The following is a 26,416-nucleotide window of genomic DNA, read 5'->3' on the forward strand; positions in this document are numbered from 1 at the left end:
AGTCTCCCCAAGACCGAGCTCTGCATCAAGTTTCCATGGGCTTGATTTTACCTGCCGCATCCTCCTGGGCATAAATTGCTGTTGTTTGGTCTCTAAGTCGTGTCTGACTTGGCAACCCCATGGATTACGGCACGCCAGGCTCCTCTGTCTTCCACTGCCTCCTGCAGTTTGCTCAAATTCATGTCCATTGTCCTGAGTGCCCCCTCCCTATTTCCTTGCTCGAGCTCGAGAGGGCTTCTGCGACCGGGGGTGGCGGCATGAACTGAGTCCATCGGGTGGCCCCAGGGATGGGCTCCAGGTGCCTGCCTCCACCCTGTGCTGGTGAACCAAGTTGATCCCCCCAGACCACACAGCCAGTGACGTGTTGGTGGCAATTGTCCAGGACCCAGGGGTTTTTCTTCTGTATTTCTGCTTATGTTCTGAGAGCACCTCAGTGTTTGATCCCTGTGGGCTCGTCTCTCATTCCATCCCCGGCTCATCCCTTGGAACTGATCCCGGATCTCACTTCCTGGATCAGGCCTGCTGACTCACAAGGCCCCAGGTGTCCTTTGTTTCCTGTGGACGCTGGAGGGCCAGGCCCTCTGCGGCAGGTCTGGTCTGCTTTCCTCCTCCTTTTCTGCCTCGTCTCCTCATCTTAGGGACAAGAGGAGGAAGAAGCAGGTAACTCTCGGCGTCCAGTCTTCTTTTCCAATCTTGTGTTAGCCCAAGCGCTCCAGGACTGTGCTGCAAGATTAGTAAATTCACGTGGCTTCCACTAGGTTCCTGCTTGCTGTGGGTAATCCCTCAGCCATCTTGGCCCCTTGGCCCCTTGAGGACCACTGGGAAGGCCCAGCGGAGCTCAGTGTTTTCAGAGTGAGGGGCTGAGGGTTCAGACCTGGACTCCACAGTGGGACTGAATATCTAAGGGACCTTTTACCCCCTGGTTCCCCTTCAAAGGCCAGGTGAGGTGGGGACTCTGAAGGCATCATGGCCCCCATCAGGCAGAAAGGACCAGAAGACAACTCCCTCCTGGAAACAGGTCTTTACTGAGTGGATGATACTAGGTGGCATGATATCATATGTAGACAGGAGAACTACACGCAGTTGGGGTGGTGGCAGTGCAAGCCAGTTGCACACCTGTTACAAGAAGGTGGGCGGGGGTCATCGATAAGGCTTCTGGATGGGGGAGAGGCTGGTCTCTTGGTGAGGTCAAGGAGGGAACAGCTGCAAGCACCCAGCCTGGAGGAGGGGTCATTATCTGTTAGGACACAAAGGGATGAAGCTTCACTGGGAGCTTACCATGCTGGGGACGGCCCAGTGCTCCTGCTGCCGGCTATGCAGGAAGTGGGGTGAGGGGTGATGTCAGAGGGATGTGACCCCTCCCCTCATCTGGGGTTGCTCTCCCTGCAGAGAGGCCTTGGACCAGTCTGGGTCACTGTGGGGTGAGGTCGGGGGGCAGGAGGAGAGCCAGTTGGGGGTAGCCCTCCCCCAGTCACCAGAGAGGTCACCCCAGGATAGCAGTGGGGCCTCCTCCTTTGACAGAAAGTTCCAGGGCTAGGAGAGAGCCCTGGCGCAGATGGAATTCCTGCTTGGTTTCTTCCTGGGATGCTCCTGGAGGCAGACACAAGGATGAAGCCAGGAAGGTTTCTGGAGGTGCGGGAAAAAAAAGGCTGAACTGCCGGGGATGTAGTCCTCAGGGTCCAGGTGGAGATGCTCTGTCCTGTGCAGAGCAGGGGTGGGCCCGGGACCCTGTTCCCATGGTTAAGGGGGAGGGTCTTGTGGTTGCCAAGCCCACCCTGTCCCTGGAGTTTGAACCATAATTCCCCCCCTCCCTGCACCCTTCACCCCTCCTCAAATGTTCTCCTGGGTCTTTTCAACCCCTGGGAGCCTCAGGGAACTGCCGGCCAGGTAGAATGGGGTGAAGATGCTAGAAAGACTGTTGTTGGCCACCCATTCAGAGCCAGAGTCCAGACTGTCCCCCCTGAGGTAGCCACCTCCCTGGCAGGCTCATCACAGGAGAGGGTGCTTCTCTTAACCTCTCCTCCCACCCAGCCAGGGAAACCCAGTCAGCCGCCCTGGCCAGCAGGGACATGCACCTGTGTGTGTGTGTGTGTGTGTGTGTGTGTGTGTGTGTGTGTGTGTAAGGGGCTGCTTTCTATGGTAAGTCACTACTGGGGAGCCCAGAGGTGCACGGACAGGCCTGGGGGAACCCCCTTTGGGGTCAAAGGACCACATGTCTGTAGGTGTGGCTTTATAGGGGCCTCTCTGTGCCAAAGCCCACTCCCTGCCTTTTGCGTGGCAGTTTCCGGGACTGGACTTCTCCTCAGTAGCTGCTCTGGCTTCCTGGTGGGCCTGGGGGCCCGGGGAAGCCAGGGGGACCCTGGATCCCTGGCTCGCCCTTCGGCCCCATGGGCCCCCGCTGGCCTGGGGACCCTGTCTTCCCGGCGATCCCTGGTTCTCCCTGAGGCCCCTCTGGCCCTGGAGCCCCCGGGGGGCCCTCTGGCCCTGGGGGCCCCACGTCCCCCTTGGGGCCCGGCTGTCCTCTTGCACCCCCAGTTCCGAAGCTGCCCTTTGACCCTTTGAGGCCTGGGAAACCCCTGGGGCCAACTGGCCCCCTTTCTCCCACAGGCCCAGGCTCCCCAGGCTGCCCCTGGGGACCCTGGGGTCCTGGGGGCCCCAAGCTGCCAGGGTCTCCTTTTGGTCCTTTGCCGCCAGCAGGCCCTTTCACGCCCACATCTCCCTTGAGTCCTCTGGGTCCTGGAGGGCCAGGGGCACCTAGGGTCAGAAAGAAGAGGGCAGAAGTCAGTCGACGAGGACAGGTCTCCTGAGGCTGTCCCATGAAGTGGGCGCCAGGCGCTCTGACACCCAAGGGTCTGAAGTCCCAGGTCTGCCAACTACTGGCTCTGGGGGTTCAGGCTGCTGACATGACCCCTCTAAGTTGGTCTGGCCAGCTGTGAAAGGGGGCTGAGAATCTTAAGTGAGGCTGGGAGCCCATCCCGAGCTCACATGCATAGGTGTTTGGCACAAGGCCTGCACCAGGCGGGCACTCATAGTTCTAACTTCAGGACCGGGCTCGAGTTCCATGTGGGCACTCAAGTGGAAGGCTGAGAGAGCTGGATGGGTCCGGGCAAAGGCCACGGCCATCCAGGATCATCTGTTTTGCTCTGGAGACCAGCCTGGACACTAATACTCATTATGGACTTCAACTGCTTTGGTCCTTACCTCCTGCCCCACCCCCATCCCAACCCCAGGCTTCACCCGTGACCTTTGGGCACCTGGGACCAGGAGTGGAGTCAGGTGACATGGAGGAGAAAGCCAAGAAAGTGATGTGTAAAGTGAGGTGTGAGAAGTAGATGCCTCCCGGTGTGAGTGAGTGGGAATAACAACAAACCAGAGAAAGGGCAGCTCCTCCAGGAAGCCCTCCCTGACCACTCCAGCCTCTCCTCTGAGCTCTTGGAGCTGCTACTTTTTGAATCTTTTATTTGACATGTAGGAAGAGAAGTCACAGTATAGTGAAAGCAAATCCTTGGTTTCTCTAGCGGACCCCACTGAACTGTGGGGCCCCAAGAAGATAGTGAGGACCATGCCTCCCATCACCTGCCCTGGGCATGGGGCTTAGGTACACAGCAGGGAAATCTCAGTATATGCTTAAAAAGGGGGACACACCAAACAGTTCTGGACCCCTAGCTCCCACCCAGCTCTGGCGTAGGGCCTGGGGGAGATGCCAGGATGAATTAATTTTTATTTGGAGTATAGTTGCTTTACAAAGTTGTGTTAGTTTCTGCTGTACAGCAAAGTGAATCAGCTATAGTGCTAATGCTAAGTCACTTCAGTAGTGTCTGACTCTTTGCGACCCTGTGGATTGTAGCTCTCCAGGCTCCTCTGTCCAAGGGATTCTCCAGGCAAGAATACTGGAGTGGGTTGCCATTTCCGCCTCCAGGGGATCTTCCTGACCCAGAGATCAAACCCAGGTCTCCTGAATTGCAGGCAGATTCTTTACCGTCTGAGCCACCAGGGAACATATGCACATCTCCCTTCTTTTTTTGGACTTCCTTCCCATTCAGGTCACCCACCACTGTCTATTGAGTAGGGTTCCCTGTGCTATCCGGTAGATTCTCATTAGTTATCTGTTTCATGCAGAGCATCAATACTGTATAAGTGTCAATCCCAGTTTCCCAGTTCCTCCCACCTCCACCTACATGCCCTTCCCAAACAGCCCAGCCTAGTGCCCAAAGCAAGGGTCAGATGACCTTAACCACCTATCTGCCTGCTGCTCAGATCAGAGTCACCACCTCTCAGAGCTGTACCGACCTTCAGGACACAGGTCAGAGTGTGGCCATCAATCCGGCCTAAGCAGGTAGGATGCCCCAGGGCTAGAGGAGAGAGCACCCTCTGGCCTTGTGAGGACATGAATTGCAGAGAATGGCTTTAGCCCCCTTGGGGTTAAGGTGCAGCAAAGCCCTGGCTTTCTTCAGTGGTCTGGGCACCAGCTTATGGGATGGGGGGGTGGAGACAATGACCCCAGGGCTGGGAGGTGAATTCTCATGCCCACGCTCCGCTCTCCCTGAGAACTCAGCTGTAACACCATCGCCTTTGCAAGAGAATCCTGGAGTTTTTGAGCTCGGTGGGGGCTAGTCCAACTCCTACATTTCACAGAGGAGGCAAGCAGAGAAGTGACGTGGTAGCCCAGGGGTCCCCAAGCAGAAACCAGAAGCTGGGTGGGCCCCTTGAAGAGAAGGGATCCTCTCTGCAGGAGCTGGGAACACTTCCAGGGGGCTCGACCCAGTTCCGCAGCCCTGGGGCCCTCTCCCTGCTGATGCAGACACTGCCTCCATCTGTCCTGGCCTCCCCCCACACTTCCACCCCCGCTCATCTCCCTCTCAGAGAGTTTCTAAGTGGAGCAGAGAGTCATTGAACACCATCCTCCAATTACGATCTAAACTGGAAATCAGAGCCCAGACATACTCAGCCCCAATGAGGCCAATAAAAACCTGTTCCGGGCCACCTCCTGCCCATGCCCACCTCCCACACACAGCGGGGCTGTGGCCTGTGTGGGCTCGGCTCACGTGGCCCGCCAGCAGTACCGGCTGGCATGCCGCCATCGGCTGGCTGGAGTGGGCGTGGGACGGGCTGGCGGTGGTGGCAGTGACCAGGAACAGCTTGACCCGCCCTTCTGTCTGCAGCGATTGTCTGCAGCACAGCGGCCAGAACAACAAGGGCACAGGGAGATGGCTGGCAGGGGCCTCCGCCCCCAGTCTGGCAGGGATGGCTGGGAACCAGCCTGTCCTCACTCCCAGCTCTGGCCTGGGCACCTGGGGCAGCCGGGGCGGGGGCGGGGGCTGGAACAGCACAGCCATTCGGAGGTGGAGAGGCTCCTGCAGGCTGTTCACGTGGAAGGGAGTCTGAGGGCACGAAGCGACTCTGGGCAAGGCGCTGCCCATCGGTGCTCACATCATCCATCTCCCTGAGATCGCACTTGACAGTCCCCCAGGGCACGGCGGCTCCACCAGCAGCCCTCCTTCCGCCTATGTCCCTCCTGCTCTAGGAACACGCTGCCCAGGGCTTGCCCCAGCACCCTGGTCCCTCTCTCTCTCAACCTAGGATCTCTCCTGTGACTTCCACTCTTGTTCCCTGGGTGGATGGTTCCCAACCCCAGCCGGGACTCAGGAAATGCCTGTGAAGTCTAATCTGGACAAGGAGGCTCACAGATCCACCAGGAGCCCCCTGCCCCTCCCTGGGACACCCCGCCCTCCTGCACCACCCTCTCCAGTGCACGCCCTCTGCTCCTTGGCCCCTGAGGGCACAGCAGCCAGCGGAAGGATTTCTCAGGGTTTCTGTGCCAACAGCAGGGGGTAGGAAGAGCAGAGAACAAAGGCTTCTGTTTGTTCCTCCCCTCCAGCCTCCTCAGGAGCCGCTTTCTGGGGAAGCTCTTGGGCGGCTTTCCCCTGGTGGGAAAGGCTGGGGGCCCCATGCCTAGGGTGAAGGTTGGAGCAGAAGCCTGAGTCTCATTGTCCCCTCTCCAGTGCCCCAGGACTGCAGCCCCCAGCGCCCGAGGAAGGAGGCCTGCCAGGAAAGGGTCACCTCCCTCTCCACAGTCTCTCCACACCTGCCGCTGCTGACCCGTCTCTGAGAACCCATGGAGGGCTCCTAGGTGGTGGCTTGATGAGGACATCTGTCGGGGAGGCTCCACTGGGGGCAGGGCCTGTGTTACAGGCATTGGTCTCTCCCCAACGTGTCTGGTACCTGTGTGCCCACTTTGGCCCCTGCTCATCCTAACTTCTCTGAGATCCATTTTCTCGGGGAAGGGAAGGGTGAGAGAAACTGAGTCTCTCCTATGTCCCTGGCATCACACACTGAGATCATCACCCCATTTTACAGATGAGAAACTGAGGTGCAGAGAGTGACAACTTGCAAACCATCACCAACCAGGGAGGGTGGAGACAGGATGCAAACCCAGGCTCAGGAGGCTTGGGGCCTGTTCCCCAGACACCCTCCCATAGCCAGGACCTCCCACTCTGTCGCTGCCCAGAGGAGGGGGCCCACTGAGCCAGGAAGGGGTCACCTTAAGGACTGTCTCCCTCGGGTGAGCCAAGCCTCCGCCTGTCCCTCCAGGGCCAGCCATGAGTCATGCGGTCAGAGAGGGAGAGCTGGCGCGGAGGAAGTCAACAAGCAGGGTTCAGCAGTTAGCATGGCAGGGAGGGATGCAGAAACGGGCTGACCAGCGGCTCTCTGCAACGGGCCCCTCACCCAGCCTGTAATAAGATCTGGGTGTCTCAGGGATGAAGGGTGGGGAGCGCCTAAGAGCTGCTCTGAGCAGCGGGGGCACATTTAGGACAAAAGAGAAAATGGGAGCAGCAGTGGCTGAGATGCAGAGACGGGAGAGGAACTGGGCATCCTGGAGACTCGAGGAGGGGCCCATAATTACTCAGGAAGCCCTGGGCTGTAATTAGGCCATCCCAGCACATTAGGGCAGAGCCACACTGACTGCATGTCTGGGACAAGTAGGTGGTCTGCTCGGGATCTGCACTGGGAGTGGGGAGGGGCTGGGGGGCTGAGCAGATGCACCAAGTCGTCAGCGTACAAAGCACTGCCCACCCACAGGTAGGGGGGTGCATGGGCGGGGAGAGGGGCACAGCCCATCCCCCAGTCCCAAACAGGTGGAAGGAGACAGAAACAGAAGGGGGGGCCTCTCGGGAGATTGGCCTGGTGCCATGGAAAGCACAGTTCCCATATTAACAAACTGGGTGACTGGGTACATCATTTGGTCCTCATTGGACTGATTTCTGTCTGCAGGCTCCCCTTTGTTCAATGAGAATATCAGCCTGGGTTAGGGACACTCATGTTACCTGAGGAGCATTGGAAAAATGCTACTGGGTTTCCACGTCAGCTTATGATGGAGTAATTTGTACCGACTAAACCTCCCACTGAGAACAATTAGAACCATTAGGCACAATGCCAAGACATCCTTCTGAGAGTTTTGGAGAGAGATCAAACGCCAGAATCCCCAGGAAAGGGGAACTTGTTGAAGGAAGCCTGACTTTCTTTGCCGCTTTTCCTCTCAAGCCATTTGTTGACTAGTAAGTGGTTTGGGCACAGAGGCTGAGAAGGGTTTCTAGCATTTTCACTGGGGCTGGGGCTCAGGGCTGCCAAGGCCCAGGGCTGGGATTCAGGAGGAAGGGAAACTGTGTGGGCATTTGTGGTAAGGGCCAAAGGATGGAAACATTGAGCAGAGACTTAGGCTTCATCCCTTCAGTCCTCTGGGGCTGGGGAGATGATAACTAGAGGTCAAGGCCCATAGGTGATAAGCCCTATAAACACTCCTCAAGGATGGTGCCCGGGAAGTAAGAATGTACCAGAAATAGGCCAGGCGTTATGGTAAGCTCTCTTGCAGGCACCAGCAGAAGATGGCATCATTCTCCTTTTCACTGACTGCCCTTGTTGCTCGATAACAAGTAAACCTGCTAATCCTCCAAGCAGGCATTTTCCTCCCTACCCAGGGGGCTCAGTGGTAAAGAATCTGCCTGCCAATGCAAGAGACAAGGGTTTGATCCCTGATTTGGGAAGATCCCCTGGAGGAGGAAAGGGAGGAAATACAGAATAAAGGGGAAACATTCTATGAGAGGCACAAACATATGGAGGTACCAAAGGCTTTCTGGTTGGCAAACAGACTCAGAATTCATCACAGAGCTAGAGCCGGAAGAGATCTCGGAGAACAACTGGTCTCATCCACTGATTTACATATGAAACAAAACAAAACAAAAAAACCCCCAAAACCAGAGGCCCGGAAAGATTAAGTGAGTCTGCCCAAAGACCCATAGCAAATTAGAATCCAGGCTCTTTTCCCGGACGGTCTGTGAGTCCCAGCCCTTCCGTCAGCACTTGGCCAGGGCTGTTCCTCTTCCTTTATTCTAGATAGCAGCTTGGCTCTGAACAGCCAAGCCCCAGCGTGACAGCCTGTCAGCACCTGTCTATGCTGCTGCTGCTAAGTCGCTTCAGTCATGCCCGACTCTGCGTGACCCCAGAGACAGCAGTCCACCAGGCTTCCCCGTCCCTGGGATTCTCCAGGCAAGAACACTGAAGTGGGTTGCCATTTCCTTCTCCAATGCATGAAAGTGAAAAGTGAAAGTGAAGTCGCCCAGTCATGTCTGACTCTTCGCGACCCCATGGACTGCAGCCCACCAGGCTCCTCCGCCCATTGGGATTTTCCAGGCAAGAGTACTGGAGTGGGGTGCCATCTTCCTGTAGGAAGTGATGGACATTTTGTCCCTGAAATTTTCTTTCAGATGTGAGAGACTTTATATGTGGTGATTTAACAACCAAGAAGAATGTTAGCCAAAAGATAGCCATTTAAATAAATATACAGAGGTTGAACTGAGAGTCAAATCTGGCTCAAAGTGACGTTGCACCTTGGTCTCCAGGTGAGACAAAGTCCTTTGATGAGAACTCTGCCATCATTAGGACAGGAGCAAATATAAATTTTCATGACTACTGTTGGGTTATACTTGGAATTAGGGTCTCAAATGGTTTGCTTCTGATACTTTCGGTACCATTTCCTTCTTTTCCAGCCTGTCCCACACATGACACCTAAGCAGGACCTCAGTGGAAATGCATTTTTTTGGTATCTGCAAGTTCACACTCTCAGTGTCTCCTGGCTGATCACTAGACATTTGCGCCTCAGAGCCATGGTGGGTCAGGATCTTAATCACAGTGTGACCTTGAACTATCCCTTAACTTTTCCTCATCTCAGGTCACCTTTCTGTAAAATAAAGACACTATGCCTGCGACACGTGTCTTGTCCACAAAGGTTGTGAGGCTAGTGGGGAAGGGTGGAGGGGAGGGCTAGTTAGGGAGTTTGGGATGGACATGTACACACTGCTATATTTAAAATGAATAACTGACAAAGACCGACTGTGTAACAGGGAACACTGCTCAACATCCTGTAATAAATCTTAACTGGAAAATAATTTTAAAAGGAATATATACAAGTACATATATGACTGAAACACTTTGCTGTATACCTGAAACGAACACAACATTGTCAACTATACTCCAATTAAAAAAAAAAAAGATTGTGAGGCCAAACGAATAGGCTTTGTCGTGAGGAAAGCTTTACGTTTCAGTTGTTCTTAGATCGAATGTAACCAAAGAAAACAAGATTACTAGAGGATGAATCATGAGAACTATCTGCTAACACCTTCACTGGAACACTGCATCCTAGAGGTCATACAGATACATAGTTTAAATGAAACACTGTGAGACTGTCTCAGTTACTAAGGGAATACTCAGTACCTGGCTTTGTTGCAAAACATATGACACCAGGCAAACAAGATCTTACCTCGCCCCCAGCCCCTGCAACACCACCAATCTAGAGTAAAGAAAATACTGGCAAAAATGCTCACTGATATAAAGTTGAAGGCAACACAGACTGGAAACTAAATGGTTAAAGAGAACCAGAGAATCAGAGAGCTTGACTCCAGTCTGAGCTCCATGGAGACAACAATGCTGTCTGGGAGAGTGGGTGCTTCCCTCCTGTCTCCTGGAGCTCCCTGAATGATCCCTGCCCACCTGCCAAATGTGACTGAGCTTCCCAGGTGGCTCAGTGGTGAAGAATCTACCCTGCCAGTGAAGGAGATGCACGTTCAGTCACCGTCCAGGAAGATCCCCTTGAGAAGGAAATGGCAACCCACTCCAGTATTCTTGTCTGGAGAATCCCATGGACAGAGGAGCCTCGAGGGCTACAATCCACGGGGTTGCAAAGAGTCAGACATGACTTATCGACTGAACGACAACAACAAAGGAGATGGGCATGGGCGCCAAGGTGATGAGGGCTGCACTTGTGATAGTTCATTTTAGGTGTCACGCTTCCTGGGCCATGGGATACCCGGATATTTAGCCAAACATTATTCCGGGTGTGTGCACAGGGTGTTGGTGGATGAAATTAACATTTAAATCAGTACCAACTAAAGCAGATTGTCCTCCCCAACGTGGGTGGGCCTCACTGAATCAGCTGAAGCCTGAATAGAACCAAAGGCCAACCCTCCCCTGAGTAACAGAGCATTTCCTGCCGGACAAACCTTCAATGGACACACTGTCTCTTCCTGGTTCTATAGCAGCTTTCAGCCTTTGTACCTGAACCAGGACATCAGCTGTGCAGATTTTGGGTTTGCCAGTCTCCACAATCTCATGAGCTAATTCCTTTCAGTTTCTCTCTCTCTTTCATGTCTCTCTGGAGAACTCTGCCTAAATGCAAGGGTGAGATGGGAGGAGCAGAGGGCATCAGAGGGGCGGGCCTCTGAGAGGCTGATGGTGGAGAGCACCAGTGAGGGGTAAGGAAGGGAAAAAACAGGAGAAGACAGAGTTTCCAAAAGATGAGCTCTGCCTATATCTCTCTGTAGACTCATACAGAGATCCACGTATAAAAATCCAAATTTGTATGTCAGGCAACTGAGGAGCTGTGTGTGTGTGAGCTCAGTTGCTCAACTGTGTCTGACTCGTTGGGACCCCATGGACTGTAACCCGCCAGGCTCCTCTGTCCAAGGGATTTTCCAGGCAAGAATACTGGAGCAGGTCGCCATTTCCTTCCCCAGGGGATCTCCCTGGACCAGGGATGTAACCCACGTCTCCTGCATTGGCAGGAGGATTCTTCATCACTGCCATACACTCTTCCAAAAGAGGTTGACAAGGACGTGAAAGCTGCCAATTGCCCCAGGCATTTGCTGCTGGGCTGTATCAGCCCATCAGGATACCGGGCCCCAGGCTGGGTCCTTCTGTGTTCCCCTCCGGGAGCTCCCTGGCAGCGCCCCCCTCCGCCCCGCCTCTCACCTCGCAGGATGGTGACGTTCCGCAGGATCTCCCCGTGCCGCGTGTCCACGGCCCTCATCTCCTCCACGATCATAGACAGGTTGCGGACGTTGAGGTCCAGGCGGGCGCTGAGCAGGCCGAAGCGCTCCCGGAGCAGGTCAGTGGCGGCCAGCATGAGGGAGACGGTCTTGTTCAGGTAGTAGAGCTCCTCGGCCTGGGTGTGGAAGCCCAGGGTGCAGGAGAGCCGGACGTCGTCCAGGTACTTGAGCATGCTGTACACGTGGCTGTCGGTGGCGTTGATATTGGTGAAGATGGTGCCAATCTCGATCTCGTGGGAGGCCATGCGTCCCTCCAGCGTCTCGAACCTCTCCACCGTGCGGTTCTGGGCGTAGCGCGTGTGGTACTGCAGGTCGTGCATGTTCTCCTCGTGGTCATCCAGGAAGGATGAGATATTATCCAGCTGCAGCTGCAAGCCCATGACCTGCAGCACCAGGTCATGCAGGCTCTCGGAATTCTGGCTGATGCGCTGGGACGAGGCCCCCAGGGTGGCCTGGAGGCTCCTCACCGCGTCTCCAGTCTTGGCCGAGGTGGTGCGCAGGCTGCCGAAGAGCCGCGTGTAGTTCTGCCAGTCGGTGACCATCTTCTGGAGGGTCAGGGTCTCCTCTTCCGTCTTCCGCTGGATCCCATGGATCCATTCGGAGGTCTGCCCTACCGTGAAGTTGATCTGGTGTACTGCCGCCTTGACGTCGTAGCACTCCTGTGTGAGATCCTTCAGAGACAGGTCCAGGCCAGCAGTGGTGGCCTGCCAGCCTCTCACCTGGGCCAAGAAGAGCCCCAGAGATTGGTTGATCTGGTGAACGGAGAAAGAGCAACTGCCCATCTCCTGGGATATTTGACCACTGGTGGTGGAGAGCAGGTCGTGGGTCTGGGAGGTCTGGTGTAGCTGGACCTCCTGAGCTAGAAGCATCTTCTGAATTCCCTCCAGCTCCGCCTGCAGTTTTCTGATCTCTTGCCCCAGCAGCCCAGCCTCGTGGCAGAAAGAGCAGTTGTTCGGGGCTTTCAGATCTTCAGGAGAAAGGGGCAACATTTTGAGTTGCTGACGGCTCACAGGGCAAAGGTTGCTTCTTTCAATTTAATATTTCAGAGCATCATGAATTGCCATGTGGCTGTCCTATCCCTCTTCCTTCCCTAAGACCTGCTATGAAATCCTTTTTGGAAAAACCTCGCTATCCTTTGTGCCATCTTGTTTCTACCCCAAGTCTTTATTCTTGCGGGAAAGGTAGCCTTTAGGACATCTCCTCACCAAAGTCTCGAGAAAATATATCCTTGTAACTTTTCTAAGGTTGCCAAGAACCTCCCGTTTTATTTTTTTATTTTATAAAAAAAAATTTTTTTTAATTTTTAAATTTCTCCCCATATTTTAATATTTGGTTTTGAAAAAAAATTTTTTTTAATAAATATTTGTTTTTATTTGAACCTCTCATAAGCTTGTGGAGAAAAGGGTGCAGGAACGTTTTTCCCCTGAGACTTCTGAGAAATGAAGCTCAGAGAAGTGACTTGCCAAATATGACTCAGCTAATTAGTGGTAGAATAAAACTTTCTCTTTTCACCTAGCAGCCTCCCTCTAAACCCTTATATTATGGCTCTTTCTGTCTCATTCTCAGAACAAGATTGTCTTGTGAAAGCAAGAGATAAAGAGATTGTAAACCATGCAGACTTTAAGGCAGTGATGAGGAAAGGGCCGACTTGTCAAGAGTGTTAGAAAAGCCTTAAAAATATTGGACTGGCCAAAAAGTTCGTTCCTGTCAATGACCTTTTTGGCCAACCCAATAACTTCAGATACATGAGGGCAAGTGGCCTGTCTTCAGCTTTCTTCTCTACCTGGAGGCTCTGGGCAGATCTGTGCACATACAGAGCTCTCAGTCCCACTCTTGGGCATATCCCAGGGTAGCAGCCCTTGTTGGGTGGGTTCTCCACTTGTACAGGGAGGCAGGGAGCCATGACTGTTCTTCCCTTGTGCCTAGAAGCTTGGTGAAGGCTGCCCTGTTCCAGGGCACCGTGGTCTGGGGGTATTCCTGGTCCCATTCCAAGTAATGTTGGCCCTCCTTCCTGGTCATTAGCATGCCTGAACCCTGGACACTTACCCAGCCCTTGGAGATTTTTCTGCATAGACACGAGTTTCTTGTCATACATGGCCTGGGCCAGGGAGAGGTCTTCTGAGAGAGAGTCCACTTTCCTGAAGACTTCAGGGGAAACAGGGATGAGAAAAAGGGCTTAGCTCAGAGAAACAGCAGTCGTTTGTTGAGAAGGCGTTTTTATCAGCCCCTTGTTAGCCAAAACCATCCACTCTTCTTCTAAGGGGCTTCCCAATGGCTGTAAGGGAAGATGTTTCAATGGCCAGAGTCTATCACACTTCTCTCAAAAACATATCTGTGCATCTATCTATATATATCCAGAGGTCCCCTGCATGTGAACCTTCAGGTTTCAAACTGTCAAAGATGCGAGCATGCGTTTGCATGCCCAATCATGTAAGCTAGGTCACGTGTCTGGCGTGCACTGTCACACACGTGCTTCTCTACAAGTGGGCGTGCTTTTGTGTAGCTTGCCGTAGAGTGCTGTATAGAGCAGGTAGTATAATATCTTTATTTCAAACCCAGGATGTCTGCAAGCAAGAGGGTAGATAGAATTGAATCCAGCAAGGAGCAAGAGAGCCTGTGCCGTCAGTGTCAGGCGTGAGTGAAATCGCAGCTTACCTTCTGCCTCCTGTTGTTAATGACCCTCCAGCTCTACCATCTCCCACCTCCTCTCCCTCCTCCAGTCAGTAACTCTTCTTGCCTGTTCACTCGATGCCAGCCCCTGTATGCCAGCTTTTGTACTGGACTACTGTGCTTTTCAAGTTACTGTAGTGCAAGGTTAAAAATGTTGTATTTATTTTTTCTGTTTGGTTGTTTTTTATGTACTATTTGTGTGAAAAGTGTTATAAACCTATGACAATACTATATTATATAGCCGATTGTATTAGTTGGGTACTTAGGCCAACTTTGTTGGACTTAACAAACAAACCAGACTTACGAACATGCTCTTGAAATGGAACTCATTTGTATGTAGGGGACTTAGTGTATATCCATAGACATAGATAATCTCTTTACATATCTCCCTTAAGTGTACATATACATATGGGGGCATATATGTATGCATTAGAATATATAATACATAAATCATGCATGAAGTGAGGTGAAGTGAAGTAGCTCAGTGGTGTCTGACTCTTTGCAACCCCATGGACTGGAGCTTACCAGGCTCCTCCCTCCATGGGATTCTCCAGGCAAGAGTACTGGAGTGCATATACATATATAATTTCCATCCACTCAGATTTTAGAACTATAACCCGACCATAGGCTAGAATAGAGACAAATCAGAAAGAAATATAAAAAGAAAATAAAAATTATTCCTAATCCTACCACCGAGATACAGCTGCCATCAACATTTTTGTGTATCTCTTAAACTTTATTTATCTCAGCCATTTTATAGCTACACTGTTGTTGTTTAGTTGCTAAGCTGTTTCTGACTCTTTGCAACCCCATGGACTGCAGCATGCCAGGCTCCTCTGTCCATGGGATTTCCCAGGCAAGAATGGGAGTGGGTTGCCGTTTCCTTCCCTAAGGAATCTTCCTGACCTAGGGACCGAGCATGTGTCCCCTGTACTGGCAGGCTGGTCTTCTACCACTGAGCCACCAGGCAAGCCCCTATAGCTACACAGATACATGGTTTTTTAGAAGACAAGAGTACAAAATTGGGATGTTCTGCGCATCTCATCTATTTTATTTTGCTTATTGGTATCGTGTCATGGACATTTTCTTATTGAGCCTTGCTGCTGCTAAGTCGCTTCAGCCGTGTCCGACTCTGTGCGACCCCATAGACGGCAGCCCACTAGGCTCCTCTGTCTCTGGGATTCTCCAGGCAAGAACACTGGAGTGGGTTGCCATTTCCTTCTCCAATGCATAAGTGAAAAGTGAAGTCGCTCAGTCGTGCCCGACTCTTAGCAACCCCATGGACTGCAGCCTACCAGGCTCCTCCGTCCATGGGATTTTCCAGGCAAGAGTGCTGGAGTGGGGTGCTTAAGTCACTTTAAAATCATTACTTTAGTGTCTGTTTCATACTCTATATAAACAATTCAGCAATTATATAAAAATTCCCTTCTGTTGGGAACACTGCAATGGCAGAGTTTGGTTTCGACCAAGTCAATACATAGTCTGAATTTACTTCCTAGCCCTTGACCAAAAAAGGTTGCCAACTGTACTGTAGATTATAAACCCCAAGAACAAGGCCAGCACCATCCTAAGGAGTAGGGACACCCAGGCTGGAGGTGAAAATAAAAAGGAAAATCTTAAGTTCTCCTTTGATTTCTCAGACACAATGCTCACCCCCAGTTCTTATAATCCTCAGCCCGTTCACCCTGGATCTTGGAGGAAATCATTTCACCCCCCATTCTGCCCTCTCATATGTGGAGTGGAGCCAGCCTCCCATTTCGGAGCCTTGTTCAGAGGACTCACGACCATCATGTATGGGAGAGCGCCTGGCATCCAGTGGGTATCCAGTGGGCACTCAGTAACTGTCCATCCCTCTGAAGGGCTCTTGTGCCCATATAGGCTCTTCTCTATGTGCTACTGGCGTTGTCTTAATGGTCCCCTGGGTTCTGGGAGCTGAGGCTCTCTGAGGGCCGACCATGAACTGCTAAGGGTTCAATGGCCAGGTTGCTGCCTCTAAATGGCAGGGCTACAGCTCCTTATCCTCCTCTGACCAGAGATATCAGCCACTTTCTGGGTGGCCAGACGTGATTTAGCAGAGAGAGAGGTGGAGCTGAGTGGGGCTGAGGGGCTTGGGAAGTTCTTTTCTTTAAAAAAAATTTTAGTTTTTAAATATTTATTTAGTTGGCTGTGCTGAGTCTTTGTTGCAGCATGCAAGATCTTTAGTTGTGGCCCTCTCTTAGCTGAAACGATGTGATCTAGTTGAAACGATGTGGGATCTAGTTCCCTGACCAGGGATTGAACCCAGGCCCCCTGCATTGGGATTGCAGAGTCTTAGCTGGTGGACCACTAAGTAAATCCTGTAAACATGTTAAATGTTATTTATTATTTACCAATAACATCTATTATACAATTTTAAAGTTATTATTAATGTTATAATTAATAATATAACAAGCTAATAGTTAACAATAATAGTTAATAGGTAATAATATTAAGTTAACAATTAAAGTTATAATAAATAAATAATAATGTAAGATATTAATATCTTATTATGCAGTATAATAATTTAATAAAAACTAACAGGGAGAGTGAACTTTTAATAAATTGTTAATAACTATTATAATTATTATAACTATTATAATTATTTTAATAACTATTATTGCTATATAACTATTATAATAGTTATTATAATATTTTAATGATTAATTAGTGGTTCCCCAACCTTCCCACTTCATTGGGATCGCCTTGGGGCTTTCCTATATGATTAAAGCCTAGGTCTTACTCAGAGACTATGATTTCATTCACGTGGCGAGGAGGGCTCCAGCACATGCATTTTTAAATGCTCTCAGAAGAATTCTAACCTGCAGACAAGACTGAGAACCACTGCTTTTGAGGGTGAAATGCAATGGACTCATCTCAGTGTTCTCAATACCTGACACATAGGAGGTGCTGGTTTGTGCTGAATTTCATTAACACCTTCAGGATTATTGGAAGATGATTCCAACAAGGATTTGTTTGTTCAAATCATTAACATGCTGGCCTCTTGCCTTCAAGCCGGGAAAGCCACTTACTGCATATCTCTAAGAGGGGTAAGGACGAAGCACCCCATCCTAGGGGTCATACGAGTGCAGGGTTAGCACCCAAAGGGGCCATCCTCCGTGTCTCCCTTACCTCACCCGAGGCCCAGCCCAGTTGTCTCTAGTGTCTAGTCTGTTGGAGCAAGCAAACCTACTGGCTTCCCTTTGTACAGAAGAGTTTTAAAGAATGAAGCTAGGAATGGAATGGGATTGCAGTAAGAAGCTTTCAAATTTGTTTTTACTTTTAAACATAAATGGTTAGCATCCAGAAGGCAGTTGTTGTTTAATTGCTAAGTCATGTCTGACTCTTTGTGACCTCATGGACTGCAGTCTGCCAGGCTTCTCTGTCTGTGGGATTTCCCAGGCAAGAATACTGAAGTAGGTTGCCATTTCCACCTTCTCCAGGGGATCTTCCTGACCCAGGGATCGAACTGTCAACTCCTGCATTGGCAGGTGGGTTCTATACTGCTGAGCTACCAGGGAAGCCCACAGAAGGCAGAGGTTACTTGAATCTGGCAGCACGCAGACTGTCATAAAAACTGTTGAGTGTATGAGAACCACCAAGCTTCAGATCCCTGGGCCCCACTGGCAGGACTCTGATTTACTAGGTCTGGGTGAGACTAGGAATTTGCGTTTTAACAGATCCTGGGGGTGACCGTGATGCAGACAGGCATCCAACCTCACTTTGAGAAACATAAGGACCACGGAAACGGCTTAGAAGTCATCTGATCTGGTAACCTTAAGCCTGGAAGTACACCAGAATCATCTGAAGAGCTTAAATACTGAATTAATTCCATCATCCAGGGTGGGGCCCGGGCATCATATATTTTACAGCTCCCAGATGATTCTAACATGGAGCTGAAACTGAGAACTGCTGAAACGGAGTCCTATCCTGTCATTTGTGCGTGTGCGTGCTCAGATGCTCAGCTGTATCTGACTCTTTGTGACTTCATGGACTGAAGTTCATCAGGCTCCTCTGTCCCTGGGATTTCCCAGGCAAGAATGCTGGAGCGGGTTGCCATTCCCTTCTCCAGGGGATCTTCCTGACCCAGGGATCGAAACTACATCTCCTGCGTCTCCTGCATTAGCAGCAGAACGCTTAAACAAATGAGCCACTTGGGAAGTCCTTCTTGTCATCTACCAGTAGGAAAACAGACGTCCCGAGAGGGACCAAGGCCACACAGCTCATTAATGACCAGAAATTAGGAGCCAGTCTTCACAGCTTGAGGCAGGCATTCAGAGCCCCTAGCCAGGAAGATGCTGCTGTGGGTCCTGAGCTGCAGAGATCTGTGCTTGTCTTTTGGGGTTCTGGTGCCCAACAGGCCCCTGATGAGAAACTCCCCCACAGCCCAGGGTAGAGAGCCCTGGACTAGCCAATGCTGCTGGCAGCGTGCACTCACCCAGAGAGGCCAGCACGGCCACGGCCACCAGGAGCAGGGCCAGGAAGAGGTAAAGAATCCTCACAGACGTGTGCAAAGACAGGTTCTTCTGGCAGCGGCTGCAGTGGGGTCCCGGCTGGCCTGTGGGGGGTGGGGAGGGGTGGCGACAAAAAAAGCCCAGTGGGGGAGGCTGCGACTAAAAGGGTCAGTTCTCCTGTTCTGGCCTGTCTCAGCACATTTTGAACCATCCTCAGAAAGGGGGCTGTCGCTGGTCTCCGTCTCCACCCACTTCACTGCGTTTTCAAAGGTCCTGGAGCTTTTAAGAATGGGCATGTGTGCTAAGTCAATTCAGTCGTGTCTGACTCCGAGCAGCCCCGGGGACTGTAGCCCACCGGGGTCTTCTGTCAGTCGGATTCTCCAGGCAAGATTATTAGAGTGGGTTGCTGTGCCCTCCCGTGGGATCTTCCCGACCCAGGGATTAAACCTGCGTTTCTTATGTCTCCTGCATTGGTAGGTGGGTTCTTTACCACTAGCACCACCTGGGAAGCCCACAGCTTTTAGGAATAGGTAAGGCCATAGTCAGGACCTTGGAAGAACACTGGCATCATGTTATCATTTTGTCTCATGGCATTGTCATTCAGCCCACATGGTAGGGAATCACCCGTGCCCCAAACATCAGCCTTAGTTGTGATCCGTACTACAGGGCAGCCAGCCTTGTCTCACCAGTGGGTGACCAACTCCTCCCAGTTTGCCTAGGATGTTCCTGGATTTTAGCACTGAAAGTCTCTTGTTAAGGGAACTCCTCGGAATCGGGCAAACCAGGATGGCTCGCCAAGACTGTCTCAGTTTGAAAAACTCTAAGTCACACCTCCTGGGAAACCCCTCAGTTCCAGGCCAACCAGAAGGTCGGTCACTAGTCCCCAAACTTTGGGGGGGTCACTTGAAGTTCTCCTGGAATCCAGACAGATGGTTCCAGTGTGTCAGTTGGTCCCTCATACAGAAGCAGGAGGGAAGGCAGTGTTCCTCAAGACCCTGGGAGGTGGTCACTGCCCAGTGAGAAAGCTGTGATATTCCCAGTTGTGCAGTTTCTAAGATGGATCCAACTTCAGCTGCGTATTATGAGTAACAAGAATGTTTAAAAACCCTGATGCCCATCCATGCTCCAGACCAAGAGATCAGAATTTCTGAGGGTCGGTCTCAGACATCCCCAGGTGATGACAATGCACAGCCAAGGCTGAGAATCTAGACTGAAACCTGCCAAGAAGCCCTAGGCCAAATAACAGTTCACAGGGCATTGGTTTCTCATGCCAAGCTGGGTCCCGTGAGCTTGAGAAGGACAGACCACTTGAGCGGCATGACGAAGGGGACACTTGTGGAAGGTGGGTCCTGGGGGAGATGGCAGAGGTCCCCGGTAGGTCTCAGGAGTAGCCCTGAAGACAGATGTCACATATGACAAACTTTGACTTCATCTGGACTGCATAACGCAGGCCTGTGCAACTCCACCCTTTAAGCCTCCAGGCAGCAGTGGGGAAGGAACAGCCTGGATGGTGGAGCCATGTGGAGAGGCAAGTCTCTCCCCAGCCTGGGGCTGAGGGCAGGGGCGGGGTGGTTCTCAGCTCAGAGAGGGGATCAGAGGGGCGCTCCAGAGCCCTTACCCTCCTGTGTGCATGGGAAGGACGGCATGTCCTCGTCGTCAGCAGCCAGCTCCTCTTCTGTGACACACAGCGCATCTCCGTCACCAGCGGCTGACCTCACTGAGACGAAGCCAGCACCGTCAGACCCCAGGCTGGGGCCCTGCCGCACCCACCCCTCTCCAGATGCCTCATTCATTTATAGTCCCGAGCCCCTGTGCTCACCCTCACCTCTGGGTCCAAGTCAGCCCACCTGAACTCCAGGTGACCTGACGGTAATCAGAGCAAAGGGGGATGGAAGGCAGGATAGAATGGCTAAGGGACCAGGACATCCCAACATCCGGGAGGGGAGAGTTCATGATCTCTGGGAAACTTATAAAAATACACAGGCCATCCCAGCTGCCCACTCTACACCTTGCTAAGATCCCTGGCATGAAATAAGAAGAAATGTTGGTGTTTGGTCGCTAAGTCTTATCTGATTCTTTTCGACCCTGTGGACTGCAGCCCCCCAGGCTCTTCTGTCCATGGGATTTCCCAGGCAAGAATACTGGAGTGGGTTGCCATTTCCTTCTCCAGGGGATCTTTCCAACACAGGGATCGAATCCACGTCTCCTGCATCGGCAGGTGGATTCTTTACCACTGAGCCCCCAGGGAAGCCCAAGAAGAAATACAGCTTGTGTGCTGTGGCTCAGCACACTTTCATCCCTGGCACGTGGTACCCAAAGCAGGATTCTGCTTCTGCAGGGACAAGGATGAATCTGGCTCCAGTACAGTCCCCATCAAGACTCTGTGTCCAGCCCAGCTGAGGGGTGGGAGGCACTGCAGAGAGGAGGGGGCGGTGTGAGGATACAGGATGGGCATAGCCTGTGCCTCACACGCTGCCTCAGGCAGGACCTGCCGAGGGTGGACGGCACTGAGGCAGGGACAGGTCTCATGTCGGAAGGCTGACCTAGCGCTTGTTCCCTGGGAACTCGTGCTCCCTAAATGAGACCTTCATTCAGAAGATTATTCCCCTTCCCCTAGACACTGCATACCCCTTTCTTCTTACCAGATCTGGTCTTTTTATGAATGACCGGAAGAAAGATGCCCAAAATAGGCAGCATGAACACAAACATCCCAGTGAATGTTTGAGAAATGAGGCGGTCTGCACTGAGCTGACTAGGGCTTTTGTGCTGGGATGTGGGGGTGCAAGCTGATGATGACAACTAAACTGCTTGGGAGATATCTGGTGGGGCGATTTTATAAACCATGTCTGAGCATCCAGAGGCAACAGAAGAAAAGATGAATACCTGTGACTACATTAAAGTAAAACAGTAAAACAACACCTCTGCATGGCTAAAAAAGCAAATGACAAGGAGAAAATATTCGCAACACATCACAGATAAAGAATTAATATACCAAATTTATAATGAGCTTTTAAAAATAGAGGAAATAAAGGAGACAAAATCCTATAGAAAAATGAACAAAAGACCAGAACAATTATGAAAAGAGATATAAAAGTGGTACCCAAATAAATAAAAAGATGTTTAACTTTACTTATAAGATAAAAGCAGTTTAAAACTACACTGTGATAACATTTCTCACCCATCAGATTGACAAAAAAGGCTTGACAATACACTCTGTTGGCCTAGGTGGTGGAGAGTCGGGGTCTGAAAGCAAAAATGGCCCAAGGCTTGTAGAGCCTTTAATATATGCATTTACTCTTTGACCCAGCAATCACACTTTTATGAATTCGTCTAGGATAAATACCTCCAACAATCTGAAAATATATGTGGCAAGCTTATTCTTTACAGGATTATTTATAATGTCAGAAACTGGGGACTATCTAAGCATGCAAGTACAGGAGATTGACTAACATCCAACGGTATACATACACACAGTGGGGCTCAGCACAGCTGTGCAAATGAATAAGGGAATCTCTATTAACTGATGTGGAGTCACTTCCGGGAGGTATTACAAGAAAATGACAAAATGCAAAGGAGCACGTTTGATGTGCCACCTTTTTTATAAGAAAGAAGGGGAAATAAGAAGGCATCCATATATATGCTTATCACTAAAAGAAGAAATGCAGGAAGAGTCCTAACGAAGAAAGAACAAAGCTGTTTTCTACAAGGGATGGACTGGGGGAAAAGACTACAGAAAAGTCACCATCCTCTCACTCTAATTTTGTGTATAGTTTGGATTTCCAAAATTATGCTCTTTTTACATACTGAAAAATTAAATTTTATTAATAGCAATACTTGGAACCCGATAAGCTGTGCTTGCTGGAATGAATACAATAAATATACTAAATGAGAAACAAGGAAAAAACTAATCTATTATGACATAGTTTGGACTGTGTAACCTCAGTCTAGGGTGTGATAGGGTAGGATTGGGGAAGAAGTGCAAACAAATCTTGAACCTTCAAAGAAACGTATTCTGTTGTTGTAGCATGGGTAAAGCAATTTGGAAGTCATTTTAGATTAATTCAAGACGGAGCAAATAGAGTAAATGCATTGATTTGTTTGGACCCAGGGATCTCACTATGGAAAAGGGGATCAGAAATATAGAATGGAAGAGACAAGAAAGAACCCTCTGGGGATGGACTGAAGTTGAAGGTATCAGTGGGAATTCATAATTTCTAAAATGTGTTTATGTCTGAATATATTTGTTTACATCCACATATATGTATAGAGGTATCTCTATTTGTAGCTATGTGTAGACACATAATTTTGTTGAAATTTCCAGGAACCAAAGATATCAAAATAGCATTGAGCATGCTTAGCAACCCAGATCTTGGTCTCTCATACCATTTCCTACTAAAAAGAACCAAGGCACCTTGAAGAAATGATTAATTCTACGGTTGGGCAGAAGATAGACAGAAGATGAATCTGGAACATCTTGCTATTTCAGAAATTAAGGGACTTCTCAAAAAAAAAAAAATGATAGGGGCATGTCAAAAGTATATAGAAACCAGCCTGAACAACTTGAGCACTGAAATATTTAAGTATAATTATGCAATTATGAGTCATTAAAAAAAATAGGAATCCGTACCAGAGACAAACTGACAGGGAGAAGGGAGGGCTCTTATTACTTCTGGAGCTGGGGGATCAGCAGTCATCATGGTCAAGACCAGATCGGGCAAGAACCATCAATGAGTGCCACCTCTTGGGAAAATTTTGATGAAGAACAGCATGTATGTCTGTTTATGTATAAGCCTTTATACACCACCTTAAAATGTCTCCTTACAGACTAGACTACTTATTATTGCAGAGGAGGAAAAAAGGCTCAGGAATTATCCATTGAGGAAGTCAGGTGACACTGAGCAGGAGAGGGACAGATGGCCATGGTATACCTTTAGATGTGACCGCTGAGCAGGGCACACCATCATCTACAAAATTTATTGGCCAAGGATGCAGAACCCCAACTGAATCATGAGGTGATATGAGAAAAACACAGCATGAAAACTGTACTTAAAAAGTTGGTGGGGGACTGTATTTTCAAAAATATTAGAGTAGAATGGATCCTGTGCTGAGGGAAAAGGAAATCTATCGAGGGGATTATTTGATCAACGAACATCAGAATACCTATGGTAAATCAGATACAGAATTGAAGCAAATTCAGTAGTTCATGACTGTAGCCTGATCATCTTCCTATTCCTAGGAAATCCACGCTGAAGTGTTCAGAAGTAAAAAACCACAGTGTATGTAAATTACCCTCAAGAGCTTCAGAAAAAGTAAACAGGAAGGAAATCCAAGAAAGAGGAGATACATCTATACTTATAGCTGATTCACTTTGCTGTACAGCAGAAAGTAAAACAACATTGTAAAAGCAACTACACTCTAATATAAGGACCCTGATCAGTAACAGTATCATAACCTCCTGAATTTCCTGCTTGAGTTTCCTCTCCATAGTAACAGACTCCAGGTACCCTCTATGTGATGGAGTTAGTGTGTTTTCAGCTGTGTGCATGAATGTGTGTGTGTGTGTGTGTCTTTGTATATGTGTGCATGCTTTGACGGGGAGTGGGCACAGCGGTAGAAGGAAGGCTGACAAGGATGGGAACACTTTCTATGTATCCTAAGAAACCAACCTCTTCAGCCCTGCTTTGTGTCTTGGGCGGCTATCCCATCATCAGTCTGCCAAGAGTTTAAGAGGATAACTCTGCCTGGGAGGTTACCAGCACTGCCATCAGTTTTCCATAAAGCAGCGCCCCAGGCGAGGCGGTGCCTGCTGTGCTGTGACCACCAAAACCTCACCCTAACTAGCGGGGCCCTCTCACCCCCAACATTTCAGCCAGAATGACGCTGTTGGATATACCGCAGCCTTTGGGGTCCCTTGGGGAGGTATTCCTTCCATTCTTAGAGCGGAGACGCCTTCCAGGCCTTCCTGCCCGTTTCTCATTTCTTTCCTCCCCTGGTGGGGCTTCTCTGCCCACCCCCGTGATGAGGTCTCCTCCCTGTTCTGTTTCCAGGGTCAATTTCATCACTTTGCTGTTTATAGCCTTTGCAGGGAATCTAGGAAGGCTTAAATCAAGCAAGATTAACACTAACCTTCAGCGAACACTCCCTCGGAAAGCACACAGCTCTGTCATAATTCTGCTCTCCTGTCGAGAGCCCCCAGATGGGCAGTCGTGAGCAAGTGGGAATTCACAGAGACCCATCTGATGCCTCGTGGGGTAGCCCACGTGAAGGGAACTGCTGGTGGGCATGATCTCTTCTCTTTAGACGAGAGATTTCACAAGTGTTTGGCCCCATTCCCTTTGCTGGCATCTCGGCTCCATAACTCACAGCACTGTTCCCCAGCGTTCCCAGAGAGATCTTCTCTTTCTAATCCTTCAGACTTCCTGTTTACTAGTGCTGAACCACGGACCCTAGGGACCCTCATTTACCTACGTCTGGAAGGCTGTAGCAACTGTCCCAGCCCTGTTCCTCTGAATGAGAACATAATCCAAAGCATTTGTGAGGGTTTTAGAAGCCAAACTGTTAGCAAGCATGGACTCATTATACTCGCGTTACACCACGACTGAGCCAGTGGGAGGATGGGAGAGGAGACAGACCTAAAGAATGGAGAAGAGCTTGGCTGGAGGACAAGGGCGACGACGGGCGAGATGATGGTGGATGAGGCAGGATCTGTACTCTGCCCTTGCACTGGACCAAGGGGGGTCGGCAGAGGCAGGAAAAGAATCTCCTCCGCAGTCCATCTTCTGCACTGCCTGTTCCCACGCCTTCTGGGGCATGTCATTTAGTGTTGGGTGCCCTGACTTTCCAGAATTTTCAGAGAGAGGGGGAGTGGGAAGGGAACTTGTTAAGCCACAGAGCCCACTTGTCATGTTACAAAGGCTCAGAGAGGTTAAGTGATCTGTAAGCTAGTCAGTGGTTCCTAAATGCCCAGCAATCTGAAAAGTCAAAGTGTTAGTCGCTCAGTCGTGTTCAGTTCTTCGCAACCCCATGAACTGTAGCCTGCCAGCCTTCTCCATCTATGGGATTCTCCAGGCAAGAATACTGAAGTGGGTTGCCGTTCTCTTCTCCAAGGGATCTTCCCAACCCAGGGATTGAACTCAGGTTTCCTGTTTTGCAGGGAGACTCTTTACCGTCTAAGTCATCTGGGAAGTGATCTGAAGCAAGATGCAAATACACTTATGGAGTTCTTGCACAGCTACACACACAGCTACACACACACACACACACACACACAGCTACACACACAGCTACACACACACACACACACACACACACACACACACACACACACACACACACACACACACACACACACACACACACACACACACACACACGCCACAGAGCTCCCAAAAGCCTCATCCATCTGGGCCCGGCATCTGTTTGCACATCTGGCCTGCCAGCAGTTTGTCACCTCCCTGAGGTCAGGAAGTCTTTCCTGGGCCTCTTTCAACACAGGGCTGACCTCAGGCGGATATTCAAAATAGATGGATTTACTGACCCTTTGTGAAGGCCTGCATCCTTAGAGTATTGCTAATTTCTGCCCTTTTTGATTAAGAGCTGTTTTACAACAACAACAAAAAAAGTTTAATGACTTAAAATATGGTTTAAACATGATCTATTTTTAGAGTTCTCCATGGCGAGGGAGTGCTGGGGAGTTCTGATGAATTCAGGATGCAAAGGCTTAAAGGAGCAGAAATTTTGAAAAAATATACAGGGAGGGGCCTAATGTTTGGATTGAAAAGGAATCAAAGAGGGATTTGGGGGTAGTGCAGCGAAATTTGGGATCTGCTTCCCCCCTCTTTCCCCGAGCTGCAGCAAGGGTTAAGATTTTTCACTCCTAAAGGCTAAACAGACTCCCTT

General features: G+C 50.3%; 1 protein-coding gene across 1 annotated transcript in view; it reads right to left on the bottom strand.

Annotated features, from left to right (window-relative positions):
• The window catches only part of SCARA3 (scavenger receptor class A member 3), a 34,419-nt gene continuing 9,009 nt past the window's right edge, over positions 1,007-26,416 (bottom strand). The window contains exons 2-6 of the mRNA XM_018051874.1: positions 20,136-20,234; positions 18,502-18,621; positions 13,425-13,523; positions 11,302-12,345; positions 1,007-2,754 (exon numbers count right to left, since the gene is read on the bottom strand). Of these exons, the coding sequence (XP_017907363.1) occupies positions 2,303-2,754; positions 11,302-12,345; positions 13,425-13,523; positions 18,502-18,621; positions 20,136-20,234 (1,814 nt within the window). The 3' untranslated portion in view covers positions 1,007-2,302. The remainder of the gene's footprint in view (positions 2,755-11,301; positions 12,346-13,424; positions 13,524-18,501; positions 18,622-20,135; positions 20,235-26,416) is intronic.

This window comes from Capra hircus, chromosome 8, assembly GCF_001704415.2.
Source record: "Capra hircus breed San Clemente chromosome 8, ASM170441v1, whole genome shotgun sequence".
Lineage (NCBI taxonomy): Eukaryota > Metazoa > Chordata > Mammalia > Artiodactyla > Bovidae > Capra > Capra hircus.